We start from the raw sequence: 18568 nt of genomic DNA on the forward strand, positions 1-18568 counted from the left end.
GAGAGACTAGCAAAGGAGAGGGAGAGACTGGTCCTAGAGAAAGCAAAGATGGAAAGAGAGAGGGTAGAAAGAGAGAGACTAGCAAAGGAGAGGGGGAGACTGGCTCTTGAAAAAGCAAAGATAGAAAGAGAGATAGCTGAACAGGACCGACAGGAAAGAGAGAGACTTTCCCTGGAGAAGACAAGGGTGGAAAGAGAGAGAGCAGAGAGGGAGAGGGTCATGAAGGAAAGAGAGGGACTGGCCAAAGAAAGAGAGAGACTGGTCGTAGAGAAAGAAAAGATGGAAAGAGAGAGAGCAGAAATAGAGAGACCAGCAAAGGAGAGGGAGAGACTGGTCCTAGAGAAAGAAAAAATGGAAAGAGAGAGAACAGAGAGGGAGAGACTCTTGAAGGAGAGGGAGAGTCTGGCTCTTGCAAAAGCAAAGATAGAAGGAGAGATAGCTGAACAGGACCGACAGGAAAGAGAGAGACTTTCCCTGGAGAAGACAAGGGTGGAAAGAGAGAGAGCAGAGAGGGAGAGAGTCATGAAGGAAAGAGAGGGACTGGCCAAAGAAAGAGAGGAGAAAGAGAGGATATGGCGAAAGAGAGCGGAACAGAAGGAGACTGAGAGAATCGCCCGAGAGAGAGAAGGAATGGTCAAGCAGCAACAGCGGGTGGCGAGGGAGAGAGGCGAGAGGGAGAGAGCGGAAAGAGAGCGCAACACTAAAGAGTGCCAGAGAGTGGCCAAGGAGGGAGATGAAAATCTGGAGCGAGAGAGGACGGATAGAGAGAAGCAGTGGATGGCGGGAGAGCTGAGAGAGAAGCAGAGGATGGAGGGAGAGTTGAGAGAGAGGCAGAGGATGGATGGAGAGCTGAAAGAGAGGCAGAGGATGGCGGGAGAGCTGAGGGAGAGGCAGAGGATGGATGGAGAGCTGAGAGAGAAGCAGAGGATGGAGGTGGAGCGGGCGTCCACGGAGAAGCAGCAGGTTGGGTTAGCCAGGGAAAGAGCTGCCAAGAACAAGGAGACGGAGAATGTTCCTGAAGGAAAGGGGAGAGTGGGGCTGGCACCGGAGAGGGACACCAGGCATGGGGACCAGGCCAGGCCTCAGGTATAGTCCTCCGTCAGGGCCAAGGCCAGCGGAGCAGGGGCTTACCAACATCCCAAAGACAAACTAGTGGCATCCGGCACACACTGATGATGTCACGACATTGCCCCCAGAGGAGCAGGCTCGCTGTGTTAACACTGCACGTTGTGCAGCACCATATTCTGTTGCATTTACCATGACCAAGTGGTGCACCAGGCCGATGGTTACATTATCCATGGAGTTGTAAGGTGTTGAATCCACCAAGGCTAGGCCAGGTTGATGCTGCACACACTGTACCGAAACAATATGGATGCTTTGTTACGTATTCCATTCTGACTCCATTCAGTTCAATTACAGCAATCGGCGGTTTGTTACCATTTCTTGCGGTTCTATTTTATGTCAAAGGATTTTAACATCATTCTTTATAATAAGTGGAATTCTCTCTCTCTTTCTCTTTCTCTCTACCTCTTTTTCTCTCTCTGTCGTTTTTGGGGGGAAGGTTCTTTCCTTTTTATTTTATTTGTTTCCTTTTCGTTGTAGCTTAGTAGAAATGGGCAAGTCCTCTCTGAGGCAGTGTCTACGTCCTGGAGTTAGAGGCACAGAGAACAGAACGGGTGGCTAGGACTGTCGAGCTTTACCTTGAAATCCCCTTGGCAGCAACTCACTGGTCAGGAGAAAAAAAAGGCTCAGTAGGAACTTCAACAGAGCGCCTCACCTGGATCAGAGGAATGTGTACTGTATATGACACCTATATATGCAGTTGAAGGTGTTATTACCGCATGTTGTAATGCCTAATATGTAAATTAATTAATATTTTTGAAGGACTATTAAATAAATGCTTAACATAAATTGTGTCAATTGAGTTTATTGTTGAACTGTTTTCTGCTAGACTGGGTACCCCCAGTCAATTTTGCCGGCGATTTGAATTCACCCTGCAGCAGGGGCTGGAGAGGCGCAATATTTTTCTTCCTGTTCCCGATCTACTTTTACTGGAGCCAATCACCAAGCTGGCTTACCCCCCTGGCGCGCTATTGGCTGGTTTAACACAACAGTAAAGCAGCGATTGCAAATTCCTTCCGATTTTCCCAACTCCAGGACTGTAACGCAAGTGTTGTACACTTCCTTGTTATTTGGATAACCGTTCTGCTGTTGGTGTGATGGCGCATAACACGTCGGACTCTCGTCTCTGGTATTTCTACAACGAGACTCGTATTGGGGGTTATCTCAGCCAAGGTTGAGAATGAATTGGGGGGAATGAACTTTGGCTTTGACTCCCTCAAGAACATGAACCACGACAAGGAGGAGAAAGGGATCTTTGCCGGGCAGCGCTTATGCACCTCCGCCTCCGGCGGTGGTCCCTCAGCGGGGCTCAAGCGGGAGACATTCGCCGCCAACAATCCCTTTCTCCTGCATGTCGTGGTTCATGTTCTTGAGGGAGTCAAAGCCAAAGTTCCTTCCCCCCAATTCATTCTCAACCTTGGCTGAGATAACCCCCAATACGAGTCTCGTTGTAGAAATACCAGAGACGAGAGTCTGACGTGTTATGCGCCATCACACCAACAGCAGAACGGTTATCCAAATAACAATTGTACAACACTTGCATTACAGTCCTGGAGCTCTATATCTAAATAATATCATATAATACATAGATATCTATATCATATAACATATTGTGTGCGCCTCCAGACGATATTATGAATCACAAACGACTTTGTCGGGTTCTGCGACGTCTCTGGTTCTTCCACTTTCACATCAACCTGAAGTCGACTGAACCGCTCGCTGCCTGCTGCCGGCTGCCCGCTGACGGCGATGGTGCCTCGCGGCAACCGGCGGCATGTCGCAGTTCATGTACTTCAGCGAGTCAAACCAAAGTTCCTTTCCCTCAATTCCTTCTCAACCATGGCTCAGATAACCCCCACGACAGTCTCGTTGTGGAAATACAAGACACGTCAAAGAACCGACAAGAAACACTTGCGTTACAGTGTGTGTATTCACATTGATGTGGACGTTGAAGAACCAGGAACGTCGGAGAACCCAACGCGGTCGTTTGAGATTCATAATATCGGCTCACACAGCTTTTGGCCGTGATAATATATATTATATGATATAGATATCTGTGTAGGCTACATGATAATATTTAGATATAGAGCTCCAGGACTCCCGTGTGTTCTAGAATATTTACAGAACACGGCTAAAGGCTGTGTGTGCCTCGCCATTGCGATACATCCACTGTAAACAGAGCGCATGGTACCGTGGCTGCAAGCTGCTCAGGGCCACACCCCCACCCTCCTCCTTGACACGCCCACCGAAACAGCGCATTTGGGGGAAGCTCAATGTGCGACTGGCTCGGAGTGGCTGTAACTCTGCACCACTGCTGAATTTCGGGAACGTCATTGAATACTGTTAGTTGCCCACTAATACCTATATTAAAGAATACATAAAATAGCATATCATGGGACCTTTAAACAAAAATATCTCTTGAGTGACTATGTACCCTCCACTTTCATATTTATTTTGCACAACCTGCAAAAAAGGTTTGCTGTAACAAAACAATCACGTTTGTTGACACCTGGAGTTTTACCGTCACTCTGCATAGTACGTTGATTGGTTCAAGGACTATCCAATTGCGTAAAGAGTCATTTGAACTACAACCATTGATCACGCTTCTGTGCTGAAGAAAATGACAGCAGCCTCCCCAGACCAACGTGCAATCTATGATTGAGCTAGGTCTGGCAATAACCAGGCTAGTTTCTGCAGTAGTTTGGTTATGTTTGGACCTGGATATTAGAATGAGGCTGGTCAGCAGTTTTTTGTAACAATTAATTTCATTATATTAAATATCTGAACTATATAGTTTCTTGTTTTTGTATATAAGAGTCATGGAATCCTGCCTGTTGTTGCTATAGTATCAATCCTGCTCATCCATCAACAATAGTCTCAAATGGTCTATCGTCAATCTGTTTACTTGAATATTATAATTCTATTATAATATTTAGACTTTAGGCTAATTCCTGTCTTGCCTTTGTTATAGTATGTCAGCTTATGTTATATCCTTTACTGATAGCAGGTCAGAGTATGTATTAGTCCCCAGGCGGTCATTGCTCTTGAGAAAGTGCTTTCCTTTGAAACGTGGGAACAGGACCCTGTGATTTTAGATTAGAGGTTGGGATCCAGAGTTAACTGTTCAACTCCTTATGATGGTTGGACCTCACATAGACAGTAATAAAGATGTGTTGAAGTCGTTGAGGGGTTCTTTATTTCTAATTAACCTCTTTTGAACAAACAGGTTTGAAAGACCCAGTGACATTTGAAGTGGGAGGGCGGCCTGCTGAGGAACACGGTGAGAGAACACATGCTTAGCAATCATTCAAGAACCCTGACCCTCCCGGAGGGGCCCCCGTCCCTCACGGAGAGGCCCCCGTCTGGCCAAGTGGGCTCTCGTCTAAGAGCCCACTGGGCCAGACGGGGGAGGAACATAGACCTGACCAAACACACTCATCTGTGCACTCTTGAGACACATCGCCAGTCTTGGTCTAAAGACTGGATATCGGATAACATGTCCCTCTATCAGTGTCTAATATTGATGTTGTTGTGAAACCTTGTCCAATATGTAAACAAAACTAAGAAGCAGAAAGGGGCAATATAAATATCATCATGGATATCAGTGTGTGTGTCGCCGTCTGAAAGAAATGAAATATGTCTCTGAAATAAATCAGATTTGATTGTAGGCTATAATATCAAACTTAATAGGCAACATAAGTGTTAGGGTTGTTGTGTCATCAATCTAGACTCTAGCGCTTCATGAGGTAAAGACACACCTTCAAGCGGGAAGCCCGGTTGTAATGGAGATGCTAACCCAGACGCGTATAAGCGTAGTATAATTAATTATTAGGCCCATGTCACTCCCAACACCCTCATGAGTGTATGATGAGTGACAACTCATCATACATTACATATCACTCCTAACAGGCTCATCATACAATACATATCACTCCTAACAGACTCATCATACAGTACATGTCACTCCTAACACACTCATCATACACAACATATCACTCCTAACAGACTCATCATACACTTCATGTCACTCCTAACACACATCATACACTACATGGCTCTCCTAACTAACTAGTACACTAGATGATTTTCTTGCTAGAATAACTACTCACACAGCTGTGTACACTTTATGTCCACCATCTCATGTTCCCCGATCTCACACACACACAGACACACACACACAGATACGGACACACACACACACACACATGGACACCCACAGACGTGGAAGTGCTCCAGGCTAGGTATTGTGCTCTACCTTAGACAAAAGCCAGGGGGTTCGGGTTACCAGTCTATTATGGGGGGCCTATTGGGTGCGGTCCCTGAGTCAGAGCAGAATCTGGGCTGAGGTGTAGTTGTTCTGGAAGACATGTTGAGCAGGAAGAGGCTCAGAGGCCCACACCCTGCAGCGTGGCACTCTAGAACTCCTGATGTAGATACCGCTACATCTTTACACCATCACAAGTCGCTCAAACATGAAGGAATCAATGAGCACACACCACTGGCCAATACAACCAACGAGCTGATTACAGCCTCCTTGGGGGCTGGACCACATGCTGCAGTGATAGAATACAGGGACACTAAACCTGCACAAAGTCACTGCCACTGCTCAATCATTTGGGGACCAAATTATTGGACGTCGAGTGTTGCTTTTGAAAATACAAAGTAAATCTTGATATTCATACTGAAATAGGTCACTAAAATATAATTTTATATCTAAACATGCTGCACCATAGATGAGATCCAGACACCTCTAATGAGGATTCAACGGTTTGCTTGGAGTGTATTTCAATGAATTAATCTCACACCTTCAAAAAGAGGAATCAGCAAAGTAATCCCTGTGTTCCTGTTCCCAGACCGGGCCCCCCCTGCTGACACCCAGGACCCAGACCGGGACCGCCCTGCTGACACCCAGGACCCAGGCCGGGTCCGCCCTGATGACACCCAGGACCCAGGCCGGGACCGCCCTGCTGACACCCAGGACCCAGACCGGGACCGCCCTGCTGACACCCAGGACCCAGACCGGGACCGGCCTGCTGACACCCAGGACCCAGGTGAGCTGATTCCTTCTCCCTCCTTTTGTGAGCCGGAGCTCTTTGGTACTTTTTGGTGCTCTGTGTGTAAGCCTCTCTGTGTGTAGGGGCGCACTCACACTAGGCCATCTGTACCGTGCCCAAGTCCGTTTCACACCTGTACCGTGCTCAAGTACGATTGAGCGTATTTACACTGCCAAATTGGCCGTTTTATGCACACCTTTTTCGCGGCACGGTCCGCGCATTTACACTCGCTGTTGTAAATTGTCTGTTTGAGCTAGAACCCCAATTTACCCTCCCGGACCCTGCACACATTTGTGGTTTATTGGGTTTCATTCTGTTGTAAAAGTGACGGCTCCGCAGTTCCAGGGGGGAGGGCTTGGGTAGTGGTGTTGCTGCGCTGTCTCCACAGAGACAATTCAGCGATGTGATCATGAGCAGTTGACTTCTTACTTGAGAGAAAGTGAAATCCGCGAGCTGCTGATCATGTGAGAGAAGGTGATGCAGTCGTATTAAACAAAGACGCTGAAAGATGGTGCAATCTACGAGAGAGACGCAGAGGAACTGTCCTTACGAGGCTTTTGTCGGGAAAAAAAACAAGTTGTCAGCAAAATAAAGAATATGTTGGCGTTTTTGTACTTGTAAATAGTTAGTCGCGTTTGTAGCCTACACTCACACGTGAACTTATTCTTGCATGCGGGTGTCTTCATTCATCAAAAAATATAAACATTCGGGAGTGTGCAAATTATTCTAAAGACTTCTCCAGTGAACAAAGAAAGCCTGTGCCGTGACAAACGGGGTATTTTGATCAAAAACTCAACTTCACTATCGCCCCAACGTGAAACGCTAGCCTTCATGTTTATTGTTTAATGGAAAAGAAGGGTCGCATGGACTATACGTCATCCAGCTCAGGTTGTGTAGCCGTACGTGTGCGCGTGTCGGCTCATTAGCACCTACCGTGGCCTGAGCACACCTCTCCCAAGTGTGCTCAGGCCACGGAATTGAAGTGGACTTGAGTACGGTTGGCGTGCTCACACTAGCCAAACGATCTAGACCTGAGCACGGTACAGGTGTGAAACGGACTTGGGCACGGTACAGATGGCCTAGTGCGGGTGCGCCCCTAGGTCTTTCTCTCTCTTTCTTTGTGTAGGCCTCTCTCTCCCTCTGTTTAGGCCCCTCTCTCTATCTGTGTGCAGGCCTATTTGTGTGTGTAGGGTCGCACTCACACTAGGCCATGTACCGTACTCAAGTACGTTTGCTCCCTAAAGTCTAGATCGTTTGGCTAGTGTGAGCACACCATCCGTACTCAAGTACAGTTCAATTCCGTGGCCTGAGTACACTTCGGAGAGTTGTGCTCAGGCCACGGTACAGATGCTAATGAGCCGACACGAGCATACGCACGTATTCGCAACCTGAGCTGGATGACGTATAGTCCATGCGACACTTCTATCCCATAAACAATAAACATGGCGGCAAGCGGCTCACGTGTGGGTTCACGTTGGTGCGATGTTGAGTGTTTGATCAAAAATCCTCCATTCGTCACAGCGCAGGCTTTCTTGGTTCCCTTGAGAAGGCGGGGCTGCGCACGGAGTCTAGACCTCTTTGGAATAATTTGCATACTCCCGAATGTTTTTATTTTTTTAGGAATGAAGACACCCGCTTGCAAGAATAATTTTGTTTAATACTTTGTTTAATACGACCGCATAACCTTCTCTCACATGATCAGCAGCTCGCGGATTTCACTTTCAGAACTGCTGATGATGATATCGCTGCGTTATCTCTTTGGAGACATTCTAAAGAGGTCTAGACTAAGCTGCGTTGTACTCAGTTGCGTTGTCTCTGTGGAGACAACGCTGCGATATCCCCCCCTGGAACCACGGAGCTGTCGCATTTACATCAGAATGAAACCCAATATACCGCCAATTTGTGCAGGGTCCGGGCGGGTAAATTGGGGTGCTATGTCAAGCAGGCAATTTAATTTTTTACCTTGGGTAGTGTAAAGGCGCGGAAGAGGTGTGTGTAGGCCTCTCTGTGTAGGCTTCTCTCTGTGTAGGCCTCTCTCTCTTTATGTGTAGGCCTCTCTCTCTCTCTGTGTGTGTAGGCCTCTCTGTGTGTGTAGGCCTGCCTGTGTCTCAGGGCCTCTCTCTCTGGGAAGGCCTCTCTATGTGTAGGCCTATCTCTCTGTGTGTAGGCCTCTCTCTGTGTGTAGGCCTCTCTCTCTGTGTGTCTTGGCCTCTCTCTGTGTGTAGGCCTCTGTGTAGGCCTCACTGTGTATAGGTCTTGCTCTGAGTGTGTGTGTGTGTCTGCGTGTAGGCCTCTCTCTCTCTCACTCTCTCTCCATAGGCTCCTCTTGTGTAGGCCTCTCTGTGTCGAGGCCTCTCTGTATGTAGGCCTCTCGCTCTCTCTCTGTGTGTAGGCCTTCTTTTTCTCTGTGTAGGCTTTAGGGGTGCAACGGATCGCAAAACTCACGGTTCGGATCGTGTCACGGTTTTTGAGTCACGGGTCGGATCATTTTCAACAACAACAACAAAAAAGATGATTACAAGACAAATGTGACTTTAAATAAAATCTTCAAATGTGTAAAAACTAAATAAAGGGAAAAATTAGGTAATAATCCTGCGTCCTCTAAGCATAGTAAATATTTTAAAGAATTGCTTGTGTCCACATGAAATAAAAACTTACAAAAAATAATTTAAACAAAATAAAGTGCAATCTGATCCATTATTCCTTCTTCTTTTTAACATGGATAATAGGGCTGTCAAAACGAACTTCGCTTTTCGAATACAATTCGAATTTTTAAAAAAAAGGAGAACATTCGAGTGCGGCAACTAACGTTCAAACTTTTTTTTTTTTCTCCTTAAACCAGTCCCCCTGCGAGATGTTAACTGGCCTCATATCTTTGCAGATAAACTCAGTCAGCTTTTTCGTTATTGTCTCTTGCCGCCCAGCTGGCAGACAACGAGATGAGGAGGGAGGCAAAAACAATGTTATTCTTGGCTGTTTTGACCGTGGCTCTTCCTCAGCCGCTAACTGTTCTGCGTACTCCGAGTAATGCACTGAATGGAGGTGTGCGCTCATGTTGCTCGTAGTCGAGTGGTACTTTAACGACTTACAGCATAATTTGCAAATGACGGTTTCTCTGGATGTAATCTTCCCGTTTCTCGATGGAAATCCAAAATTTTTCCACACGGTGCTTTTTAAGTTTTTAGGAGTTATGCTTTCCAGCTCTGTGTCTGCTCGCGCGCTGCTCCCCGCCATCTTGTAAGCATACAGTCACGACGCACGACGTTGACTTTGATTTTGCTGCAGCCATAAGCATTTATGTTTTCATTTTGATATGATTTAATTTATTTACTTTATCCATGTGTTAATAGCGGAGCAGTAAGAAAATCGCCTGCTTGTCTTTTCATGAAGAGTTGTCTTTTTGAGACTTAAAATAGCAGTGTGTGTGTGTATTTGAATGATTGAACATCAGCTTCTTCATTAAACATCTTTGCTTGAATATTTCTGGCATTATATCTTACCTATATATAAGTTTTGTATTGATTTGGTAAAACTTGTTGCAAATGTTACATAACAGATTTGGTTGACGCGCCCTCTAGTGGACGCGGGACGTAGGCCTAATAATAAGATTAAAATATTTGAATATTATCCGAATATTCAACATAAGAAGCATTAGAAATTCGAATATGATTTGAGGGGAGGATTGACAGCCCTAATGGATAGAAAATAAAAAAACTGTTTCCAAAGGAAGCACAGACAACCGGGCGAAAAGACTACAACCAAACATAAACAGCCCATTTCCGCTTCCGGTTCCGGTACGGTTTCTGTTCAATGGGATTTACGAAACGCCGAATAAAACACGACAGAAACTGTATTTCACTACGATACTTGATTAGGAACATCAACGAACACCACTAACCACTCGGTGAGTTGCACATTTCTGAAAACAAACGTTTAGGGTAGTTTTAAGGACAGGTTTGTGAATGCCCAAAGCCAGCCATTCTGAAGCAGGCAGGGGCGAATCTAAATGAGCCAAATACCTGAGACAGGACCAATAGTCATCATTTGGTGTGTCAACCACTATATTTGATCCTAGACAAACCAGAAAGGGTTGTCTGTCTGTCTTTCTGCCTGTCTGAGGTCAGACAATCTGAAGTGTCGCAGCACCAAAGTAGTAGCGTGCATAGGATGAATATTGAGCTCACGTTGGGACTGCAGTTTGAGGCTCATTTCTAACATCCTGATGCCACATGGCCATACCATGACATAACAGATTGTGTGTGTGTGTGTGTGTGTGTGTGTGTGTGTGTGTCTGAACGGATCATCTTGTGTTCCTCCAGCGGTCCGCCCCCAGCCCCCTCTGGTGGAGGACTTTGTTCCAGGTCGGTGCCATCATCTAACATTGAACTTTAAAGATATTTCAATGTTCAAATACAGATCTCTTTTGACCTACAATATACTGTTATTTATTCAAATGTTCTATATTTTTTGTAGATGACCCCAGAGAAGACAGTGGACATCCATATGGTCTGCCAGACGTATTTATATACATATATATATATATATATATATATATATATATATATATATACCGTAATTTCCTGACCAATAAGGGCACCTGAATATAAGCCGCACCCACTGAATTTTTCAAAAATAATTATTTTGAACATAAATAAGCCCCACATGTCTTTAAGCCGCAGGTGTCTACCGGAACATTGAACCTAATGAACTTTACACAGGCTTTAACGAAACACGGCTTGTAACAAAAATAAAAAAATAGCGGTAAACAGCCTACCAAGAAAGTAATTGCTCAATATCTTCCTCCTCTTGCGCATTGAAACCACTGAAGTCATCTCCTTCGGTGTCAGAGTTGAATAGCCTCAGAATTGCTTCATCCGATGTTGGATCATTTTCATTGTCGCTCTCGTCCCTTTCATCCAGAGGCAAATTCTCTGTTGAGCTAATGCTGACCTCTTCAACACTTGTCATCCAAGTAGGGGTGTACGGTATAAACGGTGCTGAAGGTATACCGGTGTGAACTTGCGCTACGGTATGGATTTTGACGTTACCTCGGGACCGGTGTGACCGGTAGACAATGTTGTGTGTAACGCGTAACAAAGTAAGTAATGCGTTAATACAGTTCCCTAACTACTTTTTCATGTAAAAAGTAAAGTTACGACCAACTACTGAAAATATGGTAATGAAACATAGTTCCTTTTTCAATTCGGTACCACGTTACTTTTCCCAGGGACAGATTGACAGCGATACTGCCTTCTCAGGCAGTATGCTATTGCGCAAGTACGCAGGTGCGCAGCAAGCGCTCCTGCGTGCTCGCACAATAGTCCCTTCACGAGCTCTCATTCCACAACGTACGAGACAGACGCTGGTAGCGTGAAGCCGTCTCTGCAATCCGACATTGCTTCCACAGGCATTTTGAAAGCCAGTCCTTACAACAAAATGCCAGTGGTGGAACGAGATGACAACGTTGTCACTTTTTACCTGTCTAAGGACATGGTTCCCTTTCAAAATGTCGATAGAAAGGGTTTTAAAGAGATGGTCAAAACACTCGATCCCAGGTATGCGTTACATGCCCGCACACACTTCAGCCAAATTGAGATGCCAAACTATACGGCAAGGTCCGCAAGCAAGTGGAGAAACAAATCCATACTATTAAACATTAGTGTTTTTCAGAGATGGAAGTAACTTGAGAAAAGATTTTAATTGTTTTATGCGGTTTTGCTGCCTTTCCAGTATTTTACCCCTTCAGAGGCATTTATATCGAAATTAGAAGATAAAATGAACATACCGTGGTATAATACCGTTACGTCTATTCCTCAAATCATTCCGTGATATACATTTTAGTCCATACCGTACAGCCCTACATCCAAGCCTCCCACTGAACACTCCATATGCCATTCATTCATTAGGCTTTCCGTCATCCATCCCTTCTTGTTGACTTTCACAACAATTTCTCTCGGGAATATTTCTTTTGGCAATCGTTGTGCGTTTAAAAATCACCATCAGTGGAAGCTTTTCTCCCGATGCCGTGCAGCTCAGAACACAGGTGAAGTGCGTTTTTTTGCATGCCCAGTTGTTTTCAGCATTAGGGATGATTCGCCTTTCCTGTTGACAGTCCGAGTGAGAGGCAGGTGAAACGTCAGAAGTACCTTATCCATATTTATGATGTTGAGTCAGTTCCTCACACTGCTGTTTCCAACGTCTTATTATCGACTCATTAAGGCCAAGCTCCCGTGCAGCAGCTCTATTTCCTTTTCCATCAGCCAGACCGATCGCCTTCAACTTGAAAGCTGCATCATATGCATTTCTCCCTGTCTTTGCCATGATGAGGGTGACAAAATGACTAACGTAATCAGAATGATGGGAAGTTTCAGCACGCTCGATTTAATCTAAACAGTGAACTAAACAGTTACGATGTTTCACCTTAACCTGTTCAGCAATTTCATTGCTCTAATGAAAGCTTCATGCCGCCAAAAAACTGAACACTGTCACATGATGTGTTTTTTGCTCAGTTTTTTGGCGGCATGAAGTTGTGAAAGTGGGAAACATCCATAAATTAGCTGCGTCACTGTTTAAGCCGCGAGGCTCAAAGCATGGGGAAAAAAGAAGCGGCTTATAGTCCTGGAAATTACGGTATATATATATATATATGATGTATACATTATATATATATTCGTATACATATATATGTGTCTTTATTTGTCTCTGATACCTCCTCTCTGCTTGGTTCCATCCTTCTGACATTACTCATTGTTCTTGTTTGCAGAGGACGAGGTTGAGACCATCGACACCACTGGGGGTAAGAACACATGGATGGTAGCAGTTGTTGCAGTCGATATAGGCTGGGACGTAGAGCTAGAGAGCGCCGGGACTTAGAGTTAGAGACAGCTGGGACTTAGAGTTAGACAAAGCTGCAATGTAGAGCTAGAGACAGAAGAGACAAATCTAATAATGGAGTTTGTTTCTTGCTGAATACAACAAATATTTGCAGCACAAATGAATGCTTCTTTGATGAACATATGATGAAGAAAGGAGACCAACACTAGCTAGGTAGCTTGCTAATTAAATCAGCAAATTAACTGTTCCACATATGGCTATAATCAGATTAAAATATAAAGTCCATTAACACGTATCACATAGTTACACATCAAACTAGGTGTCAAATTTACACTTGTTTGATGTTGTTTGGAGTTTGTCGTTTCCGAGGTCAGAGTTGTCTTGAACACAGTACCAGTGAACATAGTACCAGTCTGAGTGAAGGTCACTTTCTGTGTCGTGCATCTTGTGACCTCTGTCTTGTTTCTATGGGTACAGTCTTGGTGGAGGAAGTGATGGCAGAGGAAACTATGGGTGAGAAGATTTTTTTTTTATATCAAAAGATCTAGAAATCCTCTCTGCCTTATTGGCCGTCGCTGTTCCTAGCTGGTTTATTGGTCCAGTACCAGTTTTTGTATTGGTCAAGTACCAGTGTCTATATTGGTCCAGTACCAGTGTCTTTATTGGTCCAGTACCAGTGACTTTATTGGTCCGGTACCAGTGTCTTTATTGGTCCTGTACCAGTGTCTTTATTTTTCCAGTACCAGTGTCTTTATTGGTCCAGTACCAGTGTCTTTATTAGTCAGGTACCAGTGTCTATATTGGTCCAGTACCAGTGTCTTTATTTTTCCAGTACCAGTGTCTTTATTGGTCCAGTACCAGTGTCTTTATTGGTCCAGTACTAGTGTCTTTAATAGTCAGGTACCAGTGTCTATATTGGTCCAGTACCAGCGTCTTTATTTTTCCAGTACCAGTGTCTTTATTGGTCCATTACCAGCTTTATATTGGTCCAGTACCAGTGTCTTTATTGGTCCACCACTAGTGTAGTACGAGTACTAACCATTGTCCCCAGTATGTTTACTTTATGAAAGTTGTGGTAGAAAAAACCCTTGATAATCCTGTTTTTTATGTTGTCTTGGATTTCTAGTTGAATCTGGGAAATATGTGACCAGCTCCAAAGTATCCCAGGAGACAGGTAGTGACCCAAGTTAAAACCTAACCTAAACGAACTAACCAGAAGACAGGTAGTGACCCAAGTGAAAACCTAACCTAATCTAAACTAACTAACCAGAAGACAGATAGTGCCCCAAGTTAAAAGCTAACTTAACCTAACTAAAGGCCGATTTAGGGTCGTTTTAGACGCAGAGACGTAAGCACGTAATTTACACAAGGGACTTGTTTTAGACAAGTTTTGATTTACGGTTCCTTTAAGGTTCCTTAAGGATTGCGCGTGTTGCAAGGGGATTCTCCGCCAGAACAGTAGGGGGAGCAACGAACGAATCTGTGGGCGTGGAAGTGGAAATCGCTGGCTTGTTTATATTTATAATTATCATAATTCGTTCTTGTGTTTTCTTCTTCTCCTTCTTCAAAATTCTTCATTCGCTTCTGTCACAGCCTTTTAAAAATGGCGCTATTATGCTGTAAAACCGGAAATGTGAGACTCCTGAAAGGATGTGGTTAGCTGGCCAATCACAGTCTTTGCGAGCTGCGTAGGGCCGTAGTGTTTTAGTCGCATAGTCAGGAATTCTGGGCGACGCACTTAAGCACGTAAGGGGGGATATTTTACCGCGCAAGGGGGGGGTTATGTATCTTACGTGCTTACGCGTTACGTCTAAAACAGAGCATATATCGGCCATAACCAGGAGACGGGTAGTTACCCAGGTTAAAAAAAAACAAATCTTACTAACCAGGAGAAAGATAGTGACCAAAGGTAAAACCTAACCTAACTAACCAGGAGACAGGCAGTGACCAAACATTGATACTAACCTTACCTAACTCGCCAGACATATGGTGTCCCAAGTCAAGACCTAACCTAACCTTACTTACTAGGAGAAAGGAAGTGACCAAAGTTAAAACCTAACCTAACCTAACTAACCAGGAGACAGGTAGTGGCCCAAGTTAAACCAAACCTAACTTAACTAACCAGGAAACAGCTAGGGACCCAAGTTAAAACCTAACCTCACCTAACCTAACTATCCAAGAGACAGGTAGTGCCCCTAGTCAAGACCTAACCTAACCTAATATAACTAACCAAGAGACGGGTAGTGACCCAGGTTAAAACAAACCTAACCTTACTAACCAGGAGAAAGGTAGTGACCAAAGTTAAAACCTAACCTAACTAACCAGGAGACAGGTAGTGACCCAAATTAAACCAAACCTACCTAACCTGGAAACAGGTAGTTACCCAAGTTAAAACCTCACCTAACCTCACCTAACCAACAGACAGGTAGTGGCCCTAGTCAAGACCTAACCTAACATAACTAACCAGGGGCCGGGTTGGGACCCAAGTCAAAACCTAACCTAACCTTGCTAACCAGGAGACAGGTAGTTACCTAAGTTAAAACCTAATCTAACTAACTAGGAGACAGGTAGTGACCCAAGTCCAGACCTAACCTAACCTAACTAACCAGGAGACAGGTAGTGACCAAAGTTAAAACTGAACCTAACCTAACTAACCAGGAGACGGTTACTGACCCAAGACCTAACATAACCTAACTAACCAGGAGAAAGGTAGTGACCAAAGTTAAAACCTAACCTAATCTAAACTAACTAATCAGAAGACAAATAGTGCCCCAAGTTAAAAGCTAACTTAACCTAACTAACCAGGAGACGGGTAGTGACCCAGGTTAAAAAAAAACAAATCTTACTAACCAGGAGAAAGATAGTGACCAAAGGTAAAACCTAACCTAACTAAACAGGAGACAGGTGGTGACCAAACATTAATTCTTACCTAACCTAACTCGCCAGGAGACATGTAGCGTCCCAAGTCAAGACCTAACCTAACCTTTCTAACTAGGAGAAAGGAAGTGACCAAAGTTAAAACCTAACCTAACCTAACTAACCAGGAGACAGGTAGTGGCCCAAGTTAAACCAAACCTAACTTAACTAACCAGGAAACAGCTAGGGACCCAAGTAAAAACCTAACCCAACCTAACTATCCAAGGGACAGGTAGTGCCCCTAGTCAAGACCTAACCTAACCTAATATAACTAACCAAACTTAACTAATCTAAACAAACCTAACTAACTAACCTTACCTAACCTACCTAACCTAACCTTATCTTTGCTAAACATTGAATGGTATTGTATTTTGTGGAGCACCGGGGACATCAGTTTTTTTTACAGAGGTTGTTATCATTATATAACGTTAACGTGTTCTTTTGCAACTACACTGCTACTCTACTGCTGCTCTACTGCTACTCTCCTGCTACTCTATTGCTGCTCTACTGCTATTCTAGTGCTGCTCTACTGCTGCTCATCTCTACTTGGACTCTTGCTAATCTACTCTATCCTTCTAGTACCAGACTCCGTAGCTAATGTGTGTTCTTTAGATTTACGAGGGGCATTAGAAATGGGCGCAGAGGGCCTCTGGACGCAATGGATAGACCTTCAACCGATCAGAGCAGCGAGACTCGTGACACATCAGTGGCAGCCATCTTGGTTGTTTATGACAATGCCTCAGCTGCGCTCCTGCAAGGCTTCCCTGAGCCCTACAGCCATCTATAAGACCCCATATCAGTTCATTCTGATCCCCCTACAGCATCAGACCCTCCTGACCTACAGTATCAGACCTTCCTGACCTACAGTATCAGACCCTCTTGACCAACAGTATCAGACCCTCCTACAGTATCAGATCCTCCTGACCTACCGTATCAGACCCTCCTACAGTATCAGACCCCCTTCAGGTCCTCTGTTGGGATTGGCTCAACTAGTCTAGTTCCCAGGGGAACCCGGTCTTCAGCCTTACTCTACTTCGTCCTATTCTAGGGACCATTCTACTCTAGCTCTACTCCTCCTCCACCATACCTCTGTCTCTATCATACGTTATCTCTAGGATTAGGTCAAACCCACCCCGTACCCTTGGACAGTGGGACATGGATTCATATTAGTTAGGGTTAGGGCTAACACCATATTCTGGGACATGTATCCAGATGTTAAGAGTTAGGGTAAGGGCAAGCATAGCAACCTGGGACATGGATCCAGATGTTAAGAGTTAGGGTTAGGGCCAAGTGCAATATCCATGTCAGGCGCTGCAAAGGGCGACGTGTTTCAATGTGTACCAGGGTTAGTGCTCAAGTGACTAATTTCATTCTCCACATTAAAGAAAAAAAATCTGGTTTGGAATAGAAAAACTCCTTCTTGTGGTGGAGGGAGGTAAATTATATATTGGATGTCTTTCGCCCAGTGAATATAGAGGTTAGCCTGGTAGAAGTGGTTTTGGATGAGTACATTGTAATGAGACATCTGTTTTCTTGTACAGAGAGCCGGTCGGACCAGAAGGTAAAAGAGAAAAGTAAGAGACAAATTTTTAATGCAAGCACTCAAAGATGGATTCAAAATAATTTCAGTTTAAACTGAACTGCCATCTCCCTCTCTCTCTCTCTGTCTCTGTCTCTGTCTCTGTCTCTGTCTCTGTCTCTCTGTCTCTCTCCCTCTGTCTTCTCACTCTCTGTCTCTCTCAGCTAAGAAGAGTAAGCCCAAGCTGCTGAATAAGTTAGATAAGACCATCAAGGTGGAGATCGACGCCGCAGAAAAGCTACGCAAAAAGGTAACATGCTGCAACCTCTCCCTGCCCGTCTAATTTCACCCTGTGTGTCTCTGCCCGACTCACCCGTCCCGTGTGGGTCTGTCTCGTCGTCCCGTGTGGGGTCTGTCTCACCCGTCCCGTGTGGGTCTGTCTCGTCGTCCTGTGTGGGGGTCTGTCTCACCCGTCTGGTGTGGGTCTGTCTCACTCATCCCGTGTGGGGGTCTGTTTCACCCGTCTGGTGTGGGTCTGTCTCGTCGTCCCGTGTGGGGGTCTGTCTCACCAGTCTCGTTTGGGGTCTGTATCACCCGTCCCGTGTTGGGGTCTTTTTCACCCGTCCCGTGTGGGGGTCTGTCTCAACCGTCCTGTGTGGGGGTCTGTCTCGACCGTCCTGTGTGGGGGTCTGTCTCGACGTCCCGTTGGGGGTCTGTCTCGACGTCCCGTGTGGGTCTGTCCAAGCGTCCGGTGTGGGGGTCTGTCTCACCCTTCCGATGTGGGGTCTCCAGGGGAAGGTGGAGGAGGCGCTGAAGAGCTTCGAGGCCCTGGTCCAGAGGTTCCCCCAGAGCCCGCGGGCGCGCTACGGGAAAGCTCAGGTATGACCCTCTGTCTGTCACATACTGTCCAACGTCTGTCTATCCTCCTCATTCATTGAAATGTTGTTCTTCCTTTTTGTGCTTGTATGCTTGCTTGTGTGTGTCTATATGTGTGTGTGTTGCTATGCAATGGTGTGCGTCCCTATGGGTTGGTATGTGTGTGTGTCTGTGTGAATGTGTTTGTGTGTGTGTGTGTGTGTCTGCTTGTCTGTGTGTTTGTGTGTTTGTGTGCATGTACGTGTCT

At 45.2% G+C, this 18568-nt stretch overlaps 1 protein-coding gene across 9 annotated transcripts in view; it reads left to right on the top strand.

The window, feature by feature from the left end:
* unm_hu7910 (un-named hu7910) overlaps nucleotides 1-18568 on the top strand; it is a 43132-nt gene that overhangs the window by 17444 nt on the left and 7120 nt on the right. For 6 of the 9 annotated variants that reach the window (XM_056583659.1, XM_056583660.1, XM_056583661.1 and 3 more), the window contains 10 exons: nucleotides 4349-4402; nucleotides 5976-6173; nucleotides 10496-10537; nucleotides 10650-10682; nucleotides 12940-12972; nucleotides 13488-13523; nucleotides 14137-14184; nucleotides 17468-17500; nucleotides 17670-17755; nucleotides 18238-18324. In XM_056583659.1, the coding sequence (XP_056439634.1) occupies nucleotides 4349-4402; nucleotides 5976-6173; nucleotides 10496-10537; nucleotides 10650-10682; nucleotides 12940-12972; nucleotides 13488-13523; nucleotides 14137-14184; nucleotides 17468-17500; nucleotides 17670-17755; nucleotides 18238-18324 (650 nt within the window). The remainder of the gene's footprint in view (nucleotides 1-4348; nucleotides 4403-5975; nucleotides 6174-10495; nucleotides 10538-10649; nucleotides 10683-12939; nucleotides 12973-13487; nucleotides 13524-14136; nucleotides 14185-17467; nucleotides 17501-17669; nucleotides 17756-18237; nucleotides 18325-18568) is intronic. The other 3 variants (XM_056583662.1, XM_056583667.1, XM_056583663.1) reach the window with 2 other exon arrangements.

This window comes from Gadus chalcogrammus, chromosome 23 (assembly GCF_026213295.1).
Source record: "Gadus chalcogrammus isolate NIFS_2021 chromosome 23, NIFS_Gcha_1.0, whole genome shotgun sequence".
In the NCBI taxonomy this organism is placed as follows: Eukaryota; Metazoa; Chordata; class Actinopteri; order Gadiformes; family Gadidae; genus Gadus; species Gadus chalcogrammus.